This window comes from Rhinatrema bivittatum, chromosome 8 (assembly GCF_901001135.1).
Source record: "Rhinatrema bivittatum chromosome 8, aRhiBiv1.1, whole genome shotgun sequence".
NCBI classification, from domain to species: domain Eukaryota; kingdom Metazoa; phylum Chordata; class Amphibia; order Gymnophiona; family Rhinatrematidae; genus Rhinatrema; species Rhinatrema bivittatum.
This window is the reverse complement of record NC_042622.1, coordinates 267501271-267527182: the sequence shown is the minus strand read 5'-3', so window position 1 is coordinate 267527182 and position 25912 is coordinate 267501271. Positions and strand designations below refer to the sequence as shown.

The 25912-nt window shown below is 47.0% G+C and overlaps 1 protein-coding gene across 1 annotated transcript; it reads left to right on the top strand.

Annotated features, from left to right (window-relative positions):
- The first annotated feature begins 10330 nt into the window (after positions 1–10330).
- RPL36 (ribosomal protein L36) lies at positions 10331–25327 on the top strand. The gene is made up of 4 exons (XM_029610785.1): positions 10331–10467; positions 13045–13139; positions 21203–21337; positions 25195–25327. The coding sequence occupies exons 2-4, from the start codon at positions 13047–13049 to the stop codon at positions 25282–25284; spliced, it is 318 nt and encodes a 105-aa protein (XP_029466645.1). The 5' UTR covers positions 10331–10467; positions 13045–13046; the 3' UTR covers positions 25285–25327.
- The last annotated feature ends 585 nt before the right edge of the window (positions 25328–25912 follow it).

Here is a 25912-nt window from a genome sequence, read left to right as displayed (position 1 = left end):
TCAAACGCCTTCTGAAAATCCAAGTATACTATATCTACCGGTTCACCTTTATCCACATGTTTATTAACTCCTTCAAAAAAGTGAAGCAGATTTGTGAGGCAAGACTTGCCCTGGGTAAAGTCATGCTGACTTTGTTCCATTAAACCATGTCTTTCTATATGTTCTGTGATTTTGATGTTTGGAACACTCTCCACTATTTTTCCTGGCACTGAAGTCAGGCTAACCGGTCTGTAGTTTCCCGGATCGCCCCTGGAGCCCTTTTTAAATATTGGGGTTACATTTGCTATCCTCCAGTCTTCAGGTACAATGGATGATTTTAATGATAAGTTACAAATTTTTACTAATAGGTCTGAAATTTCATTTTTTAGTTCCTTCAGAACTCTGGGGTGTATACCATCCGGTCCAGGTGATTTACTACTCTTCAGTTTGTCAATCAGGCCTACCACATCTTCTAGGTTCACCGTGATTTGATTCAGTCCATCTGAATCATTACCCATGAAAACCTTCTCCATTACGGGTACCTCCCCAACATCCTCTTCAGTAAACACCGAAGCAAAGAAATCATTTAATCTTTCCGCGATGGCCTTATCTTCTCTAAGTGCCCCTTTAACCCCTCGATCATCTAACGGTCCAACTGACTCCCTCACAGGCTTTCTGCTTCGGATATATTTAAAAAGTTTTTACTGTGAGTTTTTGCCTCTACAGCCAACTTCTTTTCAAATTCTCTCTTAGCCTGTCTTATCAATGTCTTACATTTAACTTGCCAATGTTTATGCTTTATCCTATTTTCTTCTGTTGGATCCTTCTTCCAATTTTTGAATGAAGATCTTTTGGCTAAAATAGCTTCTTTCACCTCCCCTTTTAACCATGCAGGTAATCGTTTTGCCTTCTTTCCACCTTTCTTAATGTGTGGAATACATCTGGACTGTGCTTCTAGAATGGTATTTTTTAACAATGACCACGCCTCTTGGACATTTTTTACTTTTGTAGCTGCTCCTTTCAGTTTTTTTTCTAACAATTTTTCTCATTTTATCAAAGTTTCCCTTTTGAAAGTTTAGCACGAGAGCCTTGGATTTGCACACTGTTCCTTTTCCAGTCATTAAATCAAATTTGATCATATTATGATCACTATTGCCAAGCGGCCCCACCACCGTTACCTCTCTCACCAAGTCCTGTGCTCCACTGAGAATTAGATCTAAAATTGCTCCCTCTCTCGTCGGTTCCTGAACCAATTGCTCCATAAAGCTATCATTTATTCCATCCAGGAACGTTATCTCTCTAGCGTGACCCGATGATACATTTACCCAGTCTATATTGGGGTAATTGAAGTCTAGCAAGTCAATAGTGCAAGTAAAGAGATCAAAGTCCCATTCACTAAGTATAAGAAATTTATTAAACATAAGTCAAGTTCATCAATCATTTAATGCGGCAACTCCATATAAGTAATAGCAAACGTATGTGTTATAAGTCCCCCGACACGGTCCCGTGTTTCGCGGAGGCTGCATCGGGAGGGACCCAAAGAAATTATTCATATCTGTAATATAATATAGAATAAAATAGTGAGGAGAGGAGCAAACACTGCCAAACAAGTGATATAATTAAAGGTACACATACCCATTCAAGTCTTCTCAGGAGCGCACTCGCCCTCTGATCTGCACAAACATTTAAAGAGCCGAAAAAGGCGCGAAGGGCAACTCTCGTGAGGTATTGCAATCAGCGGACAGACACCTGTAGACGGACACTTCTAAATATTGTTAATAAAACAGATACCATTCAATATCTTTGTTGAGCCCAGAAGGGGCTACTGTGTTGAGGGTATAGATCCATCGTTGCTCCCTCCTACCAAGCATACCGGAGAAGTCACCCCCCCGCGAAGGGGGCGGGACCACCTCCAATACCGAGAAGGAGAGAGAATCAATGGAATGTTCAGTCTGGAGCCAGTGGGACACTAAAGGTTCATCAATCCTGGAGGATCTTATATTAGAACAATGTTCTATAATCCGTGTCTTTATCATTCGAGATGTTTTCCCCACGTACAGCAGTGGACAGGGGCATCGTATGACATAAATGACTCCTTTTGTGCAACAGTTCGATTGAGAGTAAAGTTTGAACACACGTCCAGTCAAAGGGTGTGCGAATGTGGTGGCCGGTTGCGTGTGACTGCACATTGTACAGTGACCGCAAGGAATATGCTGACCGCTCGATTTCACTGGAAATTGTGCCACTGGGGCTGTGTGCACCAGGCGATCTCTAAGATTGGTGGCACGTTTGAAGGTAAATCGTGGGGGACCATGCATTAAACTGTTCAGGTAATGCCTCTATTTTACGTCCTCCCAAAAGTACACAAGTCCCTTGAAAAACCGCCGGGACGCCCGATTGTATCCGGGATTGGGTCCTTACTGGAGCCTTTATCACAGTTCGTTGATATTTTTCTGAAACCTATGGTACCCCAGATAAGCTCCTATGTGAGGGATTCCTCTCACTTTATGACCATATTATCAGCACTACAGGTCCCTCAATCTACGATCTTTCTCATTACACTTGATGTGGTATCCCTGTACTCTAATATCCCTCAAAGTGAGGCCCTGACAGTGATTGAGAAATATTTGAACACACGTCCGCCACCACAGCGGATTACCACTTCTTTTCTAGTGCAACTTGCTGAACTAGCATTAACCAAAACTTTTTTCCGGTTTGAGGACACGTTTTATCAGCAAGTAAAGGGGACTGCAATGGGGGCCACTATGGCTCTGAGCTTAGCGTGCCTGTACATGGCTGAATATGAAACGTCAAATATATACTCGTCTACATGGTATCATTTCATCCATGTATGGCTACGCTACATCGATGATATTTTCATTATCTGGACAGGCACGGATATCCAGTTTTTTATGTTTCTGGATTGGATCAATACAGTTAATGCTCACATCCAATTTAATTACAGTATTCACCCTTCCTGTATATCGTTTTTAGACATCAATGTCTTATGGGTGGTGGACCACTTTGAAACAACCCTTTTTCGTAAACATACAGACCGCAATACCTTGCTGGCTTATAAAAGTTGCCATCCAAGGGCACTGAGGGATAATATCCCCACGGGGCAATTTTTGAGACTTCGCCGGCTATGTTCAACACGTCAGGAATTCCTTTCTCAATCCAATGGGCTGGTTGACCGCTTCACTGAAAGGGGCTACCCGATGCGTGTGATTAAAAGGGCTTTTAAGCGTGCGTTGTATACACAACGAGATTGGCTGTTTACACCTTCCACGTCATCGGATGACGTCTCTTACAACTGCATTCTTCCTTTTTCCACTGTGGGGAGGGCTGTAGCTAAGATGGTGAAGCGTCATTGGTTATCTTTGTCCCTGAACAGTTTAATGCATGGTCCCCCACGATTTACCTTCAAACGTGCCACCAATCTTAGAGATCGCCTGGTGCACACAGCCCCAGTGGCACAATTTCCAGTGAAATCGAGCGGTCAGCATATTCCTTGCGGTCACTGTACAATGTGCAGTCACACGCAACCGGCCACCACATTCGCACACCCTTTGACTGGACGTGTGTTCAAACTTTACTCTCAATCGAACTGTTGCACAAAAGGAGTCATTTATGTCATACGATGCCCCTGTCCACTGCTGTACGTGGGGAAAACATCTCGAATGATAAAGACACGGATTATAGAACATTGTTCTAATATAAGATCCTCCAGGATTGATGAACCTTTAGTGTCCCACTGGCTCCAGACTGAACATTCCATTGATTCTCTCTCCTTCTCGGTATTGGAGGTGGTCCCGCCCCCTTCGCGGGGGGGTGACTTCTCCGGTATGCTTGGTAGGAGGGAGCAACGATGGATCTATACCCTCAACACAGTAGCCCCTTCTGGGCTCAACAAAGATATTGAATGGTATCTGTTTTATTAACAATATTTAGAAGTGTCCGTCTACAGGTGTCTGTCCGCTGATTGCAATACCTCGCGAGAGTTGCCCTTCACGCCTTTTTCGGCTCTTTAAATGTTTGTGCAGATCAGAGGGCGAGTGCGCTCCTGAGAAGACTTGAATGGGTATGTGTACCTTTAATTATATCACTTGTTTGGCAGTGTTTGCTCCTCTCCTCACTATTTTATTCTATATTATATTACAGATATGAATAATTTCTTTGGGTCCCTCCCGATGCAGCCTCCGCGAAACACGGGACCGTGTCGGGGGACTTATAACACATACGTTTGCTATTACTTATATGGAGTTGCCGCATTAAATGATTGATGAACTTGACTTATGTTTAATAAATTTCTTATACTTAGTGAATGGGACTTTGATCTCTTTACTTGCACTATTGACTTGCTGGATTTACTTACGTGCAAGGTGCTTCTGCAACATTTCTGGTAATTGAAGTCTCCCATTATTACTGCACTACCAATTTGGTTAGCTTCCCTAATTTCTCTTAGCATTTCACTGTCCATCTCACCATCTTGACCAGGTGGACGGTAGTATACCCCTATCACTGTAGTCTTCCCTGACACACAAGGGATTTCTACCCATAAAGATTCAATTTTGTATTTAGTCTCATGCAGGATGTTTATCCTGTTGGACTCTATGCCATCCCGGACATAAAGCGCCACACCTCCTCCCGACTGCTCCTCTCTGTCATTGCGATATAATTTGTACCCCGGTATAGCACTGTCCCATTGGTTATCCTCTTTCCACCATGTCTCTGAGATGCCAATTAAGTCTATGTCATCATTCACTGCTATACATTCTAATTCTCCCATCTTACTTCTTAGACTTCTGGCATTAGCATACAAACATTTCAAAGTTTGTTTTTTGTTTGTATTTTTATTCTGCTTTTTAATTGATAGGGATAAGTTAGAATTTTTTAGGTCAGAAAACTTAGAGATCAGAAAACTTAGAGAAGTTCTGGCTGATCTGGCTGATCTTTTCAATGCTTCTTTAGAATCAGGAGCACTTCCAGAGGACTGGACAGGGTGAATGCAGTTCCTCTTCACAGTTAGTCTGACCATTTGGTCTGACCTGAGGTGAGTAAATTAATATAATTGTTGTTAAAACAGAGTATAGTGCAGTTTCTGGATTACAAGATCTGAGGCAGCATGGTTTTACCAGAGGTAGGTCTTGTCAGAGGAATCTGATCAATTTCTTTGATAGGGTGACCAGAGAGTTGGATCCAGGGAGAGCACTAGATGTACTGTACTTGAATTTTAATAAGGCCTTTGACATGGTTCCATGTATGTAGTTATTTATTTACTTTTATATACCGATATTCCTGGAAAATCATACCGGTTCACAACATTTAAAAATACATAAATAACAATCCCATTTAAAAAATATATCTTCGTCCAATATTGGACACCTGGATGCAGCGGTGCCTCACGCGAAAGAGTTGAGGTGCTTGGATGTGAAGCATGCCTTGTTATGTTATCTTAAGGTCACTAATAACTTTAGACTGTCCAATTCTCTTTTCGTGCTATGGAGTGGTGCAAAAAAGGGTCATAAGGCTTCAAAATCCACCACAGCATGGAGGCTGAAGGAGGCGATAGCTTTGGTGTACATATGTCAGGGCTGCACTCTGCCTATCGGGTTGAGAGCTCACTCTATTGCAGTGATTCTCAATCTTTTTCCCATCATGGCACACCCGACAGACCACATTCACATGTGTGACACTGCTCATTACAATTCACAGCAGAAATAAAAAATAAAGGCCCAGTATTATTTTTATGGTTAAGAATGACACAAGGGGACTTCCGGCGATGATGTCACAAGAGACGGGAGTGCACGGGTAGAGCTCCATGGCCCCGCTCCCCGAACTCACTTTAAACTCACTGCCATCAAGGGAGTACCAAGGCGTCGACTCCTCCGCCGTGTTCCCTTGTGTGGCTGAAGAAACATGGAGCCTTGTCATTCTTCTGAGTTGCCATCAGGTCCATGCAGGAGATGCCCCACCTGTGACAGATAAGTTTTATATCTTCCTCTGACAACTCCCACTCTCCGAGATCCAGCTGCTGACGACTGAGGAAGTCCCCCTGCACATTGTCTATCCCGGCTACATGAGACGGAGTCAATAACTCAAGATTCTCCTCTGCCCAGCAAATCAACTCTTGGGCCTCCTGAGTTACCGCTTGACTCTGTCGATTGATGTAAGCCACTGTTGTCGCATTGTCCGACAAAATTCTCACAGGCTGCTCTCGCAAGAGAGGCAGAAAATCACGTAACACCAACCAGACCGTTCTCGTTTCTAACCAACTGATAGACCATGATGCCTCCTCCGGTGACCATTGGCCCTGCACCGCTTGAGATTGACACACAGCCCCCCAGCCGGAGAGGCTGGCATCGGTTGTGACCTCTATCTAGTTCAGAACTTCCAAGGCTACCCCCGAACTAAGTGGTCTCGTACAAGCCACCATGAGAGAGTGGACCTGGCTATTTCTATAAGAGGCAATGGTAGATGAAACTGTTCAGACAATGGGTCCCACTGTGAAAGTAATGCATGCTGCAATGGCCTCATATGAGGAAACACCCACTGAACTAATTCCAATGTGGATGCCATGGATCAGAGGACCTGCAGGTAATCCCACATCCTGGGAACTGCGCTGTCCAACAAACTGCAAACAAGTCTTTGCAATTTGCCGATCTGATCGCTGGTAAAAACACTCCCAATGCTGGTGCCGAAGAATGCCCCCAGGAACTCCAACACCTGAGAAGGGTTTAGCTGACTCTTTGACAGATTCAAAACCCAAACTAGGGACCTCAGGCGGTGCAGGACCACTGTGACTGCCTGGATGCAAAGCTCCTCCGACTTTGCCCGAATGAGTCTATTGTCCAGATATGGGTGGACTAACACAACCTCTTTCCTGAGAGCTTCTGCCATCACTACCATCATCTTGGTGAAGGTCCTCGGAGCCATCACCAAAACAAAAGGCATGGCGCAAAACTGAAAATGAGCCCCCAGAATCATGAGCCTCAGAAACCTTTGATGATCCAGATGGATTGGAATGCGTAAGTAAGCCTCTATCAAATCTAGAGAAGCCAAAAACTCCCCTTTGTGCACTCTGCAATCACTGAACACAGCGTCTCTATGCGAAAACGAGGGACCTTGAGTGCCACATTTACCATTTTCAGATCTAGGATCAGTTGGAAAGGCCCCTCCTTTTCCTGACCACAAAATAATTGAAATACCTTCCCATTCCCCGTTCCTCCATGGGCACTGGGCACAATGGCTTTCAGCATCCTTAAACGGTTGATGGACTCCCGAACCACCTACCTTTTGTCTGTGTAGGTGCAAGGAGACACCATAAACAAGTCCTTTAGTGGACGAGCAAACTCTAAAGCGTAACCTTGACTTATCACATCTAGGACCCATTGATCCGTGGTGATTTTGACCCACTCCTCAAAAAAAAAAAAAGAGTCCACTGATCTCCCTATGGCCGGCACCGAGGAGTGGACCGGCCCCGCTTCAATGAGCCGGAGCCATCTCTATTCGGCTTCCGGCCTCGAAAGTACCGATTCCAGAACTGTTGCCTCCCAGAGCTTTGTCTCTGAGCTCCTCTCGAACTCTATTTTGCCAAAAATGCCGATTCATCCGAAAGTGAGTGCGCAGGGAGGAGGAACTCTTTCCCGACCCTCGGTTTATCCTCTGGTAGCTTGTGACCTTTGTTCTTGCCCAAAAGCTTCACCAGCTCCTCTAAGTTTTCTCCAAAAAGGAACTTCCCTTTAAAAGGTAACGCCCCTAATTGAGACTTAGACCACACGTCCACCGACCAGTTCCTTAAACAAAGGAGTCACCTGGCAGAGACTGCAGACACCATAGACTTGGAAGATGTCTGGATAAGATCATATAAGGCATTCACTCAATAGGCCACCATGGCCTCCAGCCACTCGGCCTGCTTGGCATCTGAAGTTGAGATCGTCTTCTCAGACTGTAACTGTTGCACCCAGCATAAACCAGCCCGAAGCATAAAGCTGCTGCACATCGCAGCACGAATGCCCAGGGCAGAGACCTAAAAAATCTTCTTGAGGTAAACCTCCAGTTTTCTATCTTGCCTATCCTTAAGCATAGCAGAACCAGCCATATAAATACTCATCTTTTTTGTAACCATAGATACTGAGGCATCCACTTTTGGAAGCTGCAACAAATCCAAAGTTTCCTTCGGTAAGGGATACAGCTTGTCCATGGCCCTGCCAACCTTCAAACCGGTATCTGGAGTCTCCCACTCCCGAAGCACAAGTTTCTTCACCGACTTATGAAACGGGAAGGCCTTCGCCAGACCTCTTAAGCCCTTCATGACTGGGCCCACTTCTTGATCAGACTCATCCTGCGGTTCCTCGATTCCCATCTCTTTAAGGACAAATGGAATCAGAGGCCATAATTCTTCCCTGTGGAAAAAGGCGAATCACCTTGGGATTGTCGCCTTCCACTGTTAGGGTTTGTCCCCCCTCCAAATCTAGATGGTCCAGGAGAGAATACTCCCACAGAAGGTCATCTGCCAGAGGCTCTCCATCATCCGAGTCTCCCAAGGGCTCGTTTGAATCCGCAAACCGGGAAGCCTGACCTAGGATTCTCCGAACCCTGGTAGACACCCTTGCACGTGTCTGCTTGAGCTTAATAGGACACGGATTCTGTGGCCCCCCGAGCCATGAAAGACAGTATCCCATGGCCTTCCTGGAGAGATACGCCTTAAGGAGCACAAATTCAAGGGAAAAATCATCTGCACCCTCAGGATCCTGACTCAGGAGGACTTCCTTCTCCTCAAACAGAGGTTCCCAGGCCCCCTGGGTCTCTGTGGGTCTCCTGTCAGCTGGTGACAGTGGAGGGGGGAGGGATCCCTCTTCTCCCTGCTTTCCCGCTGATGCAGCAAAGGAGGCTAAAATGGCCGCCTTTCGCGCAGAAACCGGGAAGGAGCCATCAACTGCGTCGGCAGCCTCTGCAATCTCCGATGCCCGCCCAACATTCTGACAGACGTTCCCCAACTCCCCTCCCCTCCGGGGAGGCATCGGGAGCAAAGGCTGCTCTGTGAAAGGTGTGTCCGCGCCTCTCCACGTGCTACACCCGGTGCGCCGCGTGGCATGGCCCGAATCAGGCTGCATAGGTGGGAACAGCCGCTGATGGAAAAACGCTCGTAAAGTGAACTGAACCCCCTGCTTAGCTGCCTGCCGACTGCCTCGCCTCTCGAACAAAGCACCACGACATAAAGAAAGAAATAAAACACCTTGCATTACTTTAAAAAAAAAAAAACAACTTTAAAGGCAGCAACGGAAAAATCACTTCCCTGAATCTAGGCAGCAGGAATCCAAAGTGTCCTCTCGTTAACCCTGTGGAGGTAGGAGGGATCTGGCACCACCAGATATTCCCCTCTTGGGGGCAAAAAGGACAAAGAGGGTCTCCAACCCCCCTGCTCATCCACCTCTCCACCAGAAGGGTTGGCCCCCACCAGGACCTGCCAACCTTTGGGGATGGAACTACTATCTCTTTCCTTTTCTGTTTAATTCCAGGCTGCAGGTTTTACCCCATCTACTGCGGGTGGCATACTAGGTTACATGGCAGTGTCAGTGAAACTTTCTCTGTCTCCATCTGCTGGAGGCAAAACCCAGGAGCCTGGACTGATCTGGGTACATACAAGGAACCTGGCATGCTGTTCTCTCTCTATTCATCACTAGTAGATAAATGTTACAAAATAAAGTTTTCCATTTGAGCTTCCATTGGAAGTTGCACATGGAAGGATATTGCACCCAAGGACTGGAAGTGTACATGAGACAGTCACTGAAGGTAAATCAGTTAAGTCTTAGGATTTAAGGAAATGATTACAGCACACTAGGGCCTGATCCACAGCGTCGCGTGGCGATTAAAACCTACCAACTTGAGCAAGAGAATCCGTGGCAGGGAAAGTTGGATTTTCCATACCTGGTGGCATTGCCCAGTAATCTGATGCACTGGCCAGAAGTGAAATCTCATATTTATGAGATCACCAAAGAATCTATGACCATAAGGAGCTGTCTAATATTATAATAATATAAGAAAAAAGCCTGTTGTAATAGTAATATCATGCATGACTTGTCACTACCCTTCGAGGCACCCGAGAAGCCATCCTTAAAAATCCTGGTGACCTGCAGCTGCCCGGTTTTAAATAGGTAGGGGGTGGATGCTGCTCTTTGTCTTTAGAAATATGCATGAGACTGGCTCAGTATTATTATAAGTCAGACTATGAAATGTCATCTTTTTAATTCAAAGGAGGTGCCCCTTTTAGGTCAGGGGGATTGAGAGAGGGAGCCAGGCAGCATTAGGTGCAGTCCGAACATCTATGGTCCTCAGCGGGGCTAGAAAGTCCTCCAAGCGCTTCGGCCACTCTAGCTCGCCTGCCTCGCGTTCTATGCCTGGGCGGATGGAGGACGCCGGGAGGTTTGATGCGCTCACTTCCGGCACAGCTCTTTCCTTCCGGCGTCGAGCCAGTGTAGAGAGCAGGTAAAGTGGAAGCTACGGTGGCGGCAGCGGAATCTAACGACATCGGTGGATTCCGAGGCTTGCGGGCGGCGGGTAGCAGGCGGGCGGGCCCCGGCTATGGCTGCGCTTCTTTCCCGGGACTCTTGCCTTGATGGGTTGGGAGCCGATGGAAGTGGCTTCTTCGGCCGCCGATGGCTGTGCTGGAGCGGTGTCTGTACCGGGGGCGCTAGAAAGGGGCTCCTTAACCCCTAGGCTCCGTCCCCTGTGACGGTGTAAAGGACGGGATCCCTTATACTTCCCCCTCGTGGCCACCACGGACGTGAGCCAATTCTGCAGCCGGGGGATTAGTTCAGGATGCGGCTTCCGCGCTGTGGAGGTCCGCTCGGGCCTCTGCAAACCTTCCTAAACGTTTTAAGGTGCCGGCGCTGCTGAACTGTTTCGTGGCTCCTTTTTTCCGCTTTCCCGAGCATATTTTGGTCCTCGTCTCCTTCCTGCACCCCAGGATTGTCTGCTTTTCCCTGCCAAAGCGAGCCCAGCGTTAGAGAAAGCTCTTCTTCAAGGCTGATCCCCCCCCCCCCCCCAAAAAAAATACAAAACAAAAAACCCCAAACAAACCTGCCCCGGGGCCGCTTTTCTAGCAGCAGGCGTTGTCGTCAGCGACTCCAGCCACTTCGCACCATCACCGGCCTTGTCACATTTGAGTCTCTTGTACTGGCGCGGAGCCAGCCCATTTTGGCGTTTTAAACTAGTTTTAGTTTAGTGGGTGATTGAAGTATTTCTTGTTCCCTTTGTGCTTCTTGGAATTGTTCATGTCTGAGGGGCCGGTGTTTGCTCAGGAGTGATTATGCATGAGTTAAATTTGCATATACTGGTCTCCAACAGATGCTAACTTATCTCATGCAAATTCATTGTAGATATTCTGGAAAAATTTCCCAGCTGTGTGGTCACCGGAACAGGTTTGGAAAATTCTGGTTTATGGTAATGCCATTATTTCAAGCTGGTCCTGGAGTACATGTAGCTGGTCTGGTTTTCAGGTTATCAACAATGAATATGCATATGAGAGATTTCCAGGTTATCAACAATGAATATGCATATGAGAGATTTCCATGATTTGGAGATAGTGAAAACCAGACTAGCTACGGTGTATTCCAGGACTGACTTGAGAAACACTGATCCACACTAATACCACAATTACCTAACACAGATCTGGCACCTGGGAAGTACAGTCATCCTAGGGTAAATGTTCGCCTTAGCACCCTTGCCTCTTTATTCCAAATGATTCTGAATCCTCATTTCTTTTGTTGTTTGATGTGGTGGTTTGAGTTGTGTGAACAAGACTTATACTGGGTCAACAAAGGTCCATCGAGCCCAGCATTCTGTTTCCAACATTGGCCAATCTGGAGTCATTAGGAAGTACTTGGCAAATCCTAAAGAGAAGATCCAGTTCCTTGTGGCTCTTTACCAGGGATTAAGCAGTGGCTTTCCCTGGAGTTCACAGCATTGTTTAGCATAAATATAGTGCAGTGTACCAATAGCCATATTGGTTCTGAAGAAAAGTAGATTTTTTTTTTCTAGGTTGTAATAACTTTTATTTAGACCAGTGTAAGAAGTATCCCAAATGTTATTTATTTATTTATAGCTTTTCTATACCGACTTTCCAATAACAGAATTACTGATCAATTCGGTTTACATTTTAAACTTTAACAGTGACAAGTAATTGTCTTACAATGAACAGGAAGAAATAACTTGGAAATAAATATATGGGGATTATAACATAGATACAATATATAGCCTAATGTAGGCAAAGGCATAAAAACATAGGCACAAGGACTGCCAAGGATTTGAATTGAATTGATGAGTTCTTTGGGGTATTATTTGTGTTGTTCATTGGGGTATTCTTTGGGGTTCGAGGAATGTTTAGAGTTGAACTTGTTTCTTTCTTATATAGATCTCTTGTTGGTTGTTTGAAAACCTGAGTTTTTAAGTAGTTCTCTTATAGATTGATTGAAAAAGACCTAAAGGGGACCTTGGCAGAGATGAATTCAGCCAGCTGAAATTATGGAAAAGCTTGGTGGAAGAGCCAAGTCTTAAGTCTTTTTTTGAAGACAATGGGGCATTGCACTGATTTGTTATATTTTACTTATAAACATTTGATATTCTGCCTTTTCCCAAATTTGTTCCCAAATATTATACAAGCACTTTTGGGATCCATCATCCATCAGATGATGCTTCTGAGTAAACACCTGTCCACAAACATTTAGATATGCTGGTGGGACAGTGGGAGCAAGAAATGTAGCTGCCTTCACCCATTAAAATAAAATTAGCTAAAGGCAACCAAATGGAGAGAGATGTTACCTTAATAAACTTAACAGATATTTAAAGATGCAAGACATCTGAACAAAGGATGCAAATGGTCGTTAAAGCTCATATATAAGATTGTTGTTGGATAAATCTCAAGTTGATACTGAAAAATGTATTGTGATTTGAAAATCAAATTTTAGAGTAAGTAAAATAAAAGTATTTAATGTGTGATGGCTTTCTTGTTTGGTGCTCTTTTGATTTGGCCTGGGTGGTAACCTAGGAATATTTGTCTTTTAGACATGGCAATCAGGTATCCTATGGCCGTTGGCCTTAACAAAGGCCACCGAGTTACCAAGAATGTGTCCAAGCCCAGACAGTGCCGCAGGAGAGGGGTGAGTATACCCACAAGAAGATTCAGTTGCCGAAAAATGAGTCCATCAGCCTGAGGTCCATATTCAGTAGGCTGGTTAGTGGACAAGTTATCTAGATATAATATTCCCATATATTCAGCAGGATAAATGTCCTGCTGAATATATCAATCTAAAGTTATCCGGCTGTGTATATAGGCGGATAACTTAAAAAATCTAACTGGCTATGTTTGAATATAGTCAGGTTTTTTAGTTATCTGGCTAAATAGCACTGTCATCACCAAACAAAATAAAGAAAAGGATCAGTGAGCCAATCCCCTCCTTTCCCCCCACCCCAAAGTGCAATACAAATACCTTAACACCCCCCCCCTCCAAAACCTTTTTAAGTAAGCTTATGTTTCCAGTGCTTCCTCTGTTAGAGCAGGGCTGGAGGTGCCGGGAGCGGGACAGAGGGTCCCTCGCTCCCGGCTGGGATAAAAAAGGTATGGGGGAGGGGGAGCAGGACTATTGTTCTCACTCCCATTAGGGGTAAGGGGAATTGGGCTTCTGAGCGGATTGAGCAGCCCCTAGTGGGCTAGGCCCCGTGGTAGGCCACCGGCGCCATCTTGAGCACGTTTCTGTGTATTGTATTGTATTCTGTGTATTGCTCTCCATAGGACATCAGTGCGCCAGCTCTGCGCACAACTTTGAAAACGCGCGATACAGGAAAAGCTGTGCACGCGCCTTGCCATGCCTCGTCTAGAAACTCAAATCTGAGTGCATAAATTTAAGCGCAAACCAATTGAGTGCACAGCTGCCACTGCCAATGATGTTGGCAACCAAGAAGTCTAAGCGCCTTGCTCTCTGCATTGCTTTTCATATTAGGGCTTCACAGTTTGACCTGGATTCCAATTTATGTCAGCACTGTGAGGAAGCCAAAGGAGAGTTGACCTCCTTGGACTTTGCTAAACCAGGCTCCTCCCATTCAGATGATGAGTTAGTCACAGCCGTATCTGAGTGCATCCTTGACTGGGTCATCCGTGGGAGAGGGAAATTCAGCTGGACCCACCCCACCTCCTGGACTAGGCATGGACCTGGCTGCCTTTTCTTGGTTGGAGTTTTTCAGGGGCTACAAACCTTCATACATGCATAGTCTGCTGCCACGCTTGCCCCTATCTGGATGGAACCTCAGCCGGTGACCCCCCCCCCCTCTCCCATTCCTACCGGCAGACATCAAGACATGCCTCCCCTTACCAAGTATCCCTGGTAGGGACCCGGATGGCACGGACGAAGAGGAGGACCTAGATTCCTTGGAAGATGGGGAAATCCCCCCCCCCCCTCCCCCGGTTGGAACCGTATCGGACCATGTTACAATTCTTTCACGGAGACGAATTGCTGGCCCTGATTTCCCAGACCCTGAAGATGCTGGGAGTTCCTGAGGTGGATTCTATAGCCGAACCAAAGAAGAATCCCATTCTGATTTCCGTATGGAAAGCTTCTTGTTACTTTCCTGTGATGGATGCCATCCAGGAGTTGATTAATCTGGAATGGGATGCCCCAGAAGCAAGTTTTAAAGGGGGCCAAGTGTTGAAAGCTCTATACCCTCTGGATGCACTGGTCTGTGCCGTCTCCAAGCAAACAATTATCCCAGTGTAGGGAGGAGTAGCCTTAAATAATGTGCATGATAGACGGATTGAATCTATCCTTAAACGAGCCTTTGACACAGTAGCAGTGACCTGGTTGCTTGTTCATGTCTACTTCTCTCAGGAGGTGGATGATGCGGGAGTGAATTCCAGAGCAGTCGTGGAATGCCTTTTTAGTAGACTTGGGCTCTGATCTAGTCCATACTTTAGCCAGAGAAGTTGCCTCAATGGTGGTGGCCAGACGTGAGCTATAGATGCGGAATTGGTCAGCTGACACAACCTCCAAAGCTAATCTTACAAAGATGCCCTTTAAAGGCTCACTCCTATTTGGTAACGAGCTGGAAAAGCTGGCCTGTAAATGGAGTGAATCTCTAGTTCCCCGGCTATTGGAAGTAGTTTCAGTGCCCCTCGACTATGAGGGGTCATTCCAGGAGCTCCCAGCGTTTTCATCCCTCGACCTCTTAGGAGGTCTCAGTCCTTTCATATCCGGCAGCCCAAGAGAGGAGCAGGCTCAGGCTTGTCCCAAACCCCCCAATGAAATTTACCAACCCACTTTTGGGACGAGGAGATAGGGGGCCGTCTGGCTCTCTTTTACTAATGGTGGGTCGAGATCATGTTGGACAAATGGGTACTGGAAGTCGTTTGAGAAGGATATGCGCTGGAATTCCTCAGCACTCCCTGGGGTGAATTCATGATGACTCTTTGCCACTCCCAGCTCAAGAAGCAGGCAGTAGAAATTACACTGCTAAGGCTCCTCAGGATGAGGTCTGTGATCCCAGAACCTACACCCCAGGAAAATACGGGGCGTTATTCCATTCATTTTGTCATACCTAAGAAAGGTTCCTTTCGTTCCATCTTGGACCGCGAGTATCAACTCACCTACGGAAACCTTATGTTCCATAATAATAGCCATACAATCAGGAGAGTTCTTAACCTCCCTGGACCTATCCGAGGCCTACCTATATATTCCAATCCGACAAGAACACCAACATTTTCTATGTTTTGCAAAACTGGATTGACATCAGTTTTTGATGCTGCCCTTTTGGCCTGGCCTCCGCCCCCAGAACATTTTCCAAGATTATGGTGGCGGCAGTGTTGAGGAAAGACAGAATCCTGGTGCACCATTACTTGGGATGATTGGATGATCTGGGCCAAGTCCATGGAAGAGAGCCTCTTGGTGATTGACAGGGTGGTATCCTTGTTACTGGAATTTGGCTGGGTAGTAAACCTGGCCAAAAGCAGCCTCGAGCCTTCCCAGGCCGTGGAGTATCTGGGTTTCCGATTTGACACCAGGCTGGCCAGGGTCTTTCTTTTGGCGACACGGATACAGAAGTTGATGTACCAGGTGCATCAGTTGGTGAACACGGTACGGCCGACGGTGTGGAGCTATCTCCAAGAACTCTGTTTGATGGCGGCAACCCTGGACGTAGTGCTGTGGGTAAGGGCATACATGGATCCACTTCAACACTCTGCTATTACGTTGGAACCCACAGTCTCAAGACTATGCAGTTCATCTCCACTTACCGATGGAAGTCTGTTCTCGCCTTCAGTGGTGGTTGCAGGGAGCTCATCTGAGCAGGGCCGTGTCGCTGTCCCTCCTCATACTGGCTGCTTTTCACGACAGATGAGAGTCTCCAGGGCTGGGGAGCTGACGTCCCAGGGACATTGGACAGAAGAAGAGGATGTCTGGAACATCAATCGCCTGGAAGCCTGGCAGTCAGATTGGCGTGTCTACAGTTCAGCCACAGACTCCAGGATCAAGCAGTCCATGCTTTGCCTACATCAACCGCCAGGGAGGAACCAAGAGCCAGCAGGTGTCACAGGAGATAGACCTCCTTATTGAGTGGGTGGAAGTACATCTACTGATGATCTCAGCCTCCCACATTGCAGGAAGAAATGTCAGAGCAGACTTCCTAAACAGGGAGATTGGATTCAGGAGAGTGGAGATTATCGACCAAAGCAGTTCAACTGATAGTAGATCGCTGGGGCTTCTGTTGTCCCAGGGAATCGATGCCCTTGTCCAGATCTGGCCGGAAGACTAGTTGCTATACGCCTTCCCTCCATGGCCCCATGGGGGTCTAATCCTACTAGTAGCTCAAGATTGGCCCAGGCATACATGATATGTGGACATGCGGAGACTCCTGGTGGGGAACCCCCTGCAACTCCCACTGCATAGGGACCTGTTGCAGCAGGGACCGGTCCTGCACGAGAATCTAACTCTATTCTGGCTTACGGTCTGGCCCTTGAGAGGGACTTGGCTGATGAAGCAGAAATATTCTGCAGCAGTAATTGTCACCTTACTCCGCGCTCTGAAGTTCTCCAAGTCCCTAGTGTATGTGCGGCTCTGGAGAGTATTTGAGGCCTGGTGTGAAGAACATGGTGTCGTCCCCCCCTCGAGACAGTCAAAATCCTGCTTATTCTGGAATTTTTGCAGGGTGGCTTGAATAAAGATTTGGCCCTTAACTCCTTGAAGGTGCAGGTAGTGGCTCTTTCCTGTTTCTGGAGTGAGATGAATGGGGCCTCCCTGTCAATTCATCCTGAAATGTGAACTGGGTTCTGAAGGAAGTGAAGCACATTCGACCTCCCTTAGGGTTACCGGTTCCCCTATGGAATCTTAATATAGTGCTGGATTTTTTGTCAGGTCCTTCCTTTTGACCGCTGTGCAGTCTTCCCTTGCTTTTATTGACTTTGAAAACGGTGTTCCTGGTGGCTGTATGCTCGGCATGCTGCATCTCTGAACTGCAGGCATTGTCATGCTGGGAGCCGTTCCTCCGGAGGACTCCCAAGATGTCACAGCTACGTATGGTTCCATCCTTCTTGCTATTGCCTTCTCAGGTTAGAGCTCATTCCTCTAGGGCTCAGGCAGTCTCATGGGCGGAAATTAGACAACATGGTCCCCTCTCCTCCGTAGAAGCTGTAGGAAGCAGATTGTCCAGTTTCTATGAGGAGTGGGAAAAGATTACCTTGGATTGTTGGGTGCTGGAGGTGATACGAGAAGGCTACACTCTAGATTTTTGGGCCCACCTTGGGAGGCTTTTGTGAAGTCCCACACAGTCTCATGCATCAGGTGGGAGGCAGTGTTGGGGACGCTGCAAAGGCTACTTGCCCTAAAGGCCATTGTTCCTCTGGAGGAGCGGGGTCAGGGAAGGTATTCTGTTCACTTTGTGGTGCCGAAAAAGGGGGGCTCCTTTCAGCCCATTCTCGATTTGCAGAAGGTGAATCTGTTCCTTCAGGTTCCATGCTTTTGCATGGAGACGCTGCGTACCTTGTTGGCAGTGGTTCACAAAAGAGAATTTCTTGCCTCCCTAGACCTGTCGGAAGCTTACCTGTACATCCCCATTTGGCAGGAACATCAGAAGTTTCTTCGCTTCAAAATGTTGTCAACCTTTCCAGTTCAGAGCCCTCCTGGGTGGCTTGGTGCCTGCACCCCACACATTCAACAAGGTGGTGGTGACTGAGGCTCTTTGCTGGGAGGGAATTTTGGTCCACGTATCTGGACGATTGGTTGGTTCGAGCGAAGTCCAGGGAGAAATTCGAGAAGTCCATCCAAAGAGTGATATCCATCTTACAGTCTCTTGGTTGGGTTATCAGTGTGCAGAAGAGTCAATTGGAGGCAACTCAGTCATTGGTTTACTTAGGGGCCCACTTCGACACTCAGCGAGGCAGGATTTTCCTGTCAGCGGACGGGGTGTAGAAGTTGCAGTCTCAGGTCAAGCGTCATCTTCGTCTGGAGGTTCCCAAAGTGTGGCATTATTTACAGGTCCTGGGGTCTATGGCATCCACATTAGACTTGGTCCCGTGGGTGTTTGCGCACATGAAAACACTGCAAACAAGCTGTTGTCCAGGTGGAGTCCCTAATCAGAGGAGTTTCAACTTCCCTTGCCTCAGCTTTGGGAGTCCAGGTCCAGTTTCTCATGGTGGCTGTCTCGTCCCAATTTAGAGAAGGGGATGGATCTGTAGCCTCTGGACTGGGTGGTGGTCTCCACGGACGTAAGCCTCTCCAGCTGCGGAGCAGTGTGCTTGGGCCAGTCGGCGCAAGATCTGTAGCAACCGGAGGAGAAGTTCTGATTCATCAATCGCCTCAGGACTTAGGGCAGTCGTTCGAGCCCTGGAGGTTTTTCTGCCCCTGGTCCGGGGTCACGTTTCGAATGTACTTGGGTAACGTGATGGCTGTAGCATACATTAATCGACAGGGCAGCATAAAGACTCATGCAGTGGCGTTGGAGGCCCGGAGATTATTTGCCTGGGGGAGAGCGTCATCTCGAAGTCCTAGTCGCATCGCACGTAGCGGGAGTAGACAACATGCAGGCGGACTTCCTCAGCAGGCAGCAGTTGGATCCTGGGAAGAGGGAGTTGTCCTCTGAGGCGTGGAACCACATCTGTGAGAGGTGGGGCACTCCCCAGTTGGATCTGATGGCGATGAGGCTCAACTCCAAGATGGAGAGTTTCTTCAGTCGCTAAAAGGAACTCTGTTTGGTGGGCCTCTGCTCTGGTGTGCCCTTAGCCCATGGGAATTCTTCTATATATCTTTCCTCCTTGGGCCCCTCATAGATCGGGTCCTCAGGCACAAAGAATCACATCCCGGGACCGCGGTTCTAGTGCACCGGAGTGGCCGCGGAGACTGTAGTTCGCAGACTTGCAGTGGAAGGTCCTCTGACTCATCTTCCAGACCTGTTGCATCAGGGTCCCATATTTTCGGATTGGGAGGATCGCTTTGTCTCGCGGCTTGGCTTTTGAGAGGCGGAGACTTCGATTGAAGGGTTACTCCAAACAGGTCATCTCCACTCTTCTTCAATCCAGAAGACTGGTGACCTCTATAGCATATATAAGGGTCTGGAAACTGAAGTTTGGTGTCTTCAGCATTGTCTAGATCCTCTGGCGGTGGAGGTGTCGCATATGCTGGATTTCCTGCAGCAGGGGTTGTTCAAGGGTTGGGCTGACAACTCGCTTCGTGTGCAGGTGGCTGCCTTGGGTGCGCTTAGAGGCAGATTTCAGGATAGGACTCTGTTCATCTGGATGTGGTAAGGTTCCTCAAAGGGGCTAAGCTGTTACGTCCTCTGGTGCGAAAGATCTGCCCGGATTGGAGTCTCAGCCTAGTACTTCATGTCCTTTGCGGACCCCCCCTTTGAACCCTTGAAGGGCTACTCTGAAGGATTTGACTCTGAAAGTGGTCTTTTTGGTAGCTATTTGTTCAGCTTGAAGGATTTCAGAACTTCATCCTCTATCATGTAAGGATCCGTTTTTGCGGATTTCCGGGGATGGAATCTCATTGAGAACAGGGCTTTCCTTTATTCCTAAGGTGGTGTCTGCCTCATGTTAATCAGACGGTAGATCTTCCGGGTTTTCCAGAGTAGTCGAAAGATTCTCCTCAGGATAGAGAATTACATCTTCTGGATGCTACCTGTATTTGTAGGTTACTAATGCTTTTTGTCGCACAGATCATCTGTTTGTCCTCTTCAGTGGACTGAAGAAAGAGGACAAAGCCTCTAAGGCTACCATATCTTGTTGGCTTAGGGGAGGCCATTTTGTTCGGCTTACATTTGTAAGGGACGATAAATTCCTGTCTGTTTGCGGGTGCATTCCACTAGGGCGCAGGCTGCTTCCTGGGCTGAGTGTCAGCTTCGGTCTCCACAGGAGATTTGTAGGACAGCAGCGTGGTCCTCAATTCACACCTTTACCAGGCATTATCGTCTGGATGTCAGGGCGCGGGATGAGCCATCCTTCAGGGAGAGTGTCCTGCGTGCGGGTTTTTCGGGGCCCACCTACTGGTCTGGACTGATCTGGGTATGTTCAGGAAAGGAAAATTGGTTCTTACCTGCTAATTTTTGTACCTGTAATACCACAGATCAGTTCAGAGGCCCTCCCATTTGATGCTGAAAGACTGATTTTCTGCCAAAGTTTGCTGTTTAGTACAGAATTTTTTCTTAAAGAATTTTTCTCTTAGAGGGCAGTTATGGGATCCACTTCCTTGTCTTGTTTGGTTCTTGATGAACAAGGTTTATAGTTCAGGAGTATCCACCCTTTAGTTCCCTATGTCTGTCTGTGTGAAGGGGTGTCTTGGCTTGGGTACAGGTCAATGCTGAGGTCCTGCTGGTGACACTCCCAGTTAAGAAGCAGTGCCTCAAGGTTTTGTTCCCTGACTCCATCTGCTGGAAGGGATGAATAACCCACTGGTCTGGACTGATCTGTAGTACTGTACTATTACAGGTACCTTAGTATTACAGGAATGAAAATTAGCAGGGAAGAACCAATTTTCCTTTCTGAAGCCATATTGACAGTTCTTTTGTCCAGTTATCAGCAATCTTGTTGCTGATTTTCACTGAGGCCTAGCTGGTCTACTTTGCACAAGACTTTAGTGTGTCTGTGTTTTGTGATGTAGTATTTGTTAATTTCTGAGATTGCTAGTTGACTCTTTGCTCTGGGTCTGCCTTATTCTTGCTGACACTTTTACATTTTTTTTTTCAGCGTCTGACCAAACACACTAAGTTTGTCAGGGACATGATCCGTGAGGTGTGTGGCTTTGCACCTTACGAGAGGCGCGCCATGGAGCTGCTGAAAGTGTCTAAGGATAAACGTGCTCTGAAGTTCATCAAAAAGAGGGTAGGTGGCCCAGCAGTGGGGTATCCGCTTCATGGTGTGCAGGGAAGGGGAGCGAACATGGGGAGGAGGCGGCAGCAGCTTTGTATTCCAATTCTCTCGTCCTATTGTGTGAGCTGAAGTGTTTCAGTGCATCAGGATTTACGGACTTTCTCTCAAGGATTCAGGAGTTAAAGAGATGCTTAAGAATATCTCCAAATAGCCCAAGATTTTGTACAATGTGAGTCCCTTTTGGTCACCTGCAGGGATCCTGTTTTCTTTCAGTAGTCTTCAAGCATCAAGTATTTTGGTGAGCCTGGGTAGGATGTGGATGTATCTCAGAAGGGATGTGTTTGGGACCTGGGAAGGAAGGGGGGGTAGGGTGAGAATGTTCCAGAGTTTTACCTTCATTCTTAGCAGGGGGAGGGGAAACGAAGAGCCCATGTTGGGGGGGATGAATGTACTCCCCCTGCCTTGCATACTGGCGCATTCCTCTGATATTATCCGGATGATGATCTGTTCACGGCAGAAGGGAATGTTGGTGGTGGAATTATTGCTCACTTATAGTGGGTGACTGTCTTCTGGTGCCTTGTAATTGAAGAATAGCTTAACTTGATCCTACTGCTCTGTAATGGGCCTGCCTTAATGGGAAGCAGAGAACGTAGGCCGCAGGATCCAAGTTAGGCGGCCTGGGTAATGACTGCAATGTTTTCAGAGCTTTCCACTATATTGATGGGCAAGGCCAGCCGCATATATAGGAGAACATGGGCCGCCCGACCATAATAAAGTTTGAATAGCTTTATTACATTATACAAAGTATAATCAAATAGTCACACTTAAGTATATAACTTTTTTTTTTTTGTATTAAAAACATGACAAAAATTCTATATTACTAGATGAAATGTCAATGTGTTTTCTTCCTGGCTGGGGGCAGTGTACTGGTCCCAGTGAGATCCTGGAGAACCTTGCCCGGTCTGCCTTTCCACTACTCACTATGCCTGTATGAGAGGATTCTTCCTGTGCTGCAGTTGGCGTAGCCAGGACTGATTATTTTGATGGGGCCTGAGATTTACGTGGGTGGGCACATAACATACATTAGCTTCATTTGGCAGAAGGGGTGGTTGAGAGACTTAACTTATTCACACTGTCATACTCTCTCAGCTTCCAGGCTCGCCCCTTATCTACTCTGTCCCCCCTATTTTCTGTTACTTTTCAAAGCGCCATAAATCTCCGACAAAGAGGGTGGATGAGTTTTTTGCAGGTCGGGATTGACAGGCAGTCTTCCTTGCAGCAGTTGGCTTAGGCGTTGGCAGCTCTCTTCCATTCTTCCTCAGTCTTAAACTGACTTTAGCAGCTCTGTGGCTGGGGTGGGACAGGTTGGGCCATCAAAGCTCCTCAGGGCGATGCCTCTTATCCAGGCAGCTGGCCCGATGCACATTCAGCCAGCCCATTATGCTGGTGGTTCAAGGACAAGCAGAGGTTATTTAGTTTTTATACGCTGTCCACTGTATGTAAGAGTGCCGAGAGCTCTTGCTGCTGCTGACCCTGGAGAAGATGGAAAACGAGGAAGAGCAGCAACTGGTTGATTGCCTTTGCCCAAATGATAAACCTAGTCCTGGAACAATGGTTGATATCCCCTTGGGTGGGCCCAGGCCCACTAATGGCTATGCCCTGGCAGTGTAATTCGCCTCTGCGATCCTCCATCCTGGTGCAATCCTCTGCTGCCCCCAGCATGCAATCTTCCGTCCACCTGTAGGGGGCCCTGTAGCCTTGCCGGACCTGCATGTTCAGAGATCCAGACTGAAGCCATCGGAGGTGGGAAAAGAAACACAGGAGCAAGGGAGAAAAACTGGTCAGAAAAAGATGGAAATATGGAGGTATTTCAGGTGGAGGCAATACGAAGAGACTGCAGAGGAGAAAAAAACCAGGAAGGGAACACATTTTATGAAGAGCAGAAAATTGTAGAACGAGAGAAGATTGCAGAGGAACGGTGAGGACGGGATTGTGTAGAGAAGAGGGAGAAAAATAAGGAGTATGGTTTGGGGAAGAAGAGATGAAGGAAATAGTAAAACAAGAACAAATCTTTCAAGAGAAGAGAATGAAAGAAAAAGGCAGAACCAGAGAGAAGACACCGAAAAGCAAGGGGAGACTTTTTTTTTTGTAATTTAGTCTTTAACAACAAGATTTAAAGATGTGGACAAACCAAAGACAATGGGACAGGATCCGACCTCTCCAGACCCTTAAAGATTCCTTTCACTGGAGGGCCATTATTTAGATGAAACAGAGTCCTCGGGTCCCATCCTGATCTTACCCCAAGGTATTTCAAGCTCTCTTTAACCCACTTAAATGGAAGCTTCTGTCGTAAATGCCCAACCATTTCCCCATCTAGCGTTAGAATCTCTGATTTATCTTCATTGACCTTAAACCCAGACCCTAATCCAAACCCTCTCATTCCCTCAAGGAGCGTGTTAAGAGAGCCCTCCAGTTCTGTTAAGGTAAACATTAAATCATCAGCAAATAGTCCTCTTCCAGCCCTCTAACGACCCTGTTGCCTCTAATTTTTTCAGCAAGTGGCTTTATCCCTGCCCACCATGAACAAATCTGAATAACCCCCCTGAACCCTAACATAGGCCTTAGGATAATCATAAAGGGCTTTAATTTAAATACACATGTTTTAAATTTGCCACACTCTTGACGTGCTGCTGTAAATATATTCCCTGTCCATGAGAGACGAGCACATGGAGGACAAGCTAGAAATCTGTGTAAAAGATGGAGGCAGAAACAGTCTTGTGAACATCCAAAGGGCTTGGAATGGCACAAACTGGAAACTTGTGAGCAGAAGCGCCAGTCGTCAAGGCTTCAACTGTAGCTACTGTCCATTCACCCATCCTTCATGATCCCTTGGAAATCATTTACCTTAAAAATATCAAATGATTGTATGAAAAATATATTTAGATCTTATGTTTATTCACCATGTGTAGATCAAAAAGGCTGACAGGCCGATACAATACAACGCACGGTAAAACGGGCGCTCATATTACATGGAATTTACATATGATGAGCGCTATCAGTTGTTTGGGCATACGCTAATCTCCTTATTGCCAGTCTAGTGCATCCAACCGCTCATAAACCTGGGCGCACAAGCTGGGAGTTCTTAAAGACTGCTCTTAGAGAATTTAAACACCAAGGGGGCGGTGTGATTCTTCAGGACCAGGGAGGGAGAAGATGAAAATACATTTTAAAAAAAAGGATAAAAAAAAAAATATAACTTGGAATGAAGCTACAATCACAGAAATCTGGGCAGAATCATGTTGCTATAAAGCTTGCTGTGATGCCCACCCTCTTAAGTACATTCTTAGGTGTTCATTTACAAAAGAGAGACCATCTAAGGTGGAGGTCATACCCATCTTCTGGGTGTGTGTCCATGACCCTCTTTCAACAGAGAAACTAGCCCACGTGCCGGCCTGGAAATAGAGATGGCAGATACAGGGAGGTCGTGTAGTCAAAAGGGAGGCGTTATGATGTAGTGCCGCTATATTCCTGAACTTTAACGTGCACCGGTGCTGTGTGTGTTACTAGTACTGGGTAACACATCCTCCTCCTGAGTACATAACCATTACTCGTTAAACTCATCTAATTCTGTTCTGGAGTCTCTTTTTTTAAGACTGTGCTGTACTTGTAACTAAACATTTTCTGGCATTACTCAGTCAAGTAACGGAGTAATATAAGTACGATAACATTTACAGACTTTGGTTCGGTGAGCCACAAGGATCCAGCAAACCCGAGTGGCCTGAAGTAAAAGAGGATTTCCTGTATCTGGGCTGAGCAGTACCGCATGCTGTCGCTAGCCCTGCCGTACTAACCGTGCCTTTCTTCCTCAGGTTGGGACTCACATTCGTGCCAAGAGAAAGAGGGAAGAGCTGAGCAACGTGCTGGCAGCCATGAGAAAAGCAGCTGCCAAGAAGGACTGATCAGATGTGTACATTTCCTCAATAAATGGTTTCCCCATGCTGACCGGGTGGCCTCATCTTGTTACTGGGGGGGGGGGGGGGGGGCAGACACGTGAGGTGTTCGCTGAAGGGAAGCGGGGTTAGGGCACAGGGATGGTAACTTTCAAAGCGGCTTGCGGATGTGCACGCAGCCGTCGGTCCCGTGCCCAGGGACGCAGCTACTTCATAACATACGTGCGTGCATGTTATAGCCTGGCCACGCACGTGTGCGCTGAATTAAGCAGGCGCACGCATAAGTGGGGAACATTTTAGAAGGGATGTGCACTAATACCATTGCCTGTTTTACCAGTTCCTCCCCGGATTGCCCAGTTACCAGCTAGGCCTTTCAGGCTCCCCTGCTCTGATAGCCTGTGCGCCCCTCTGAAATGGATTTTTTTTTTACTTTCACACCATCCATAGTAGAAGTAAAGTTTTATGTGGCAGGGGCCCTCGGTGCTCCTGGGATCCTGTCAGTATTTACGTGCAAATTTCTGGTGCATCTGGAAAGGCTCCCGCCCCCTTTTGAGTGGCGAGACGTGCGAGCGGCAGCGTTTATAATACGCTGGGTCCAACATGCGAGCCCAACGCATTCGCGCCCTGGGCTTTTAAA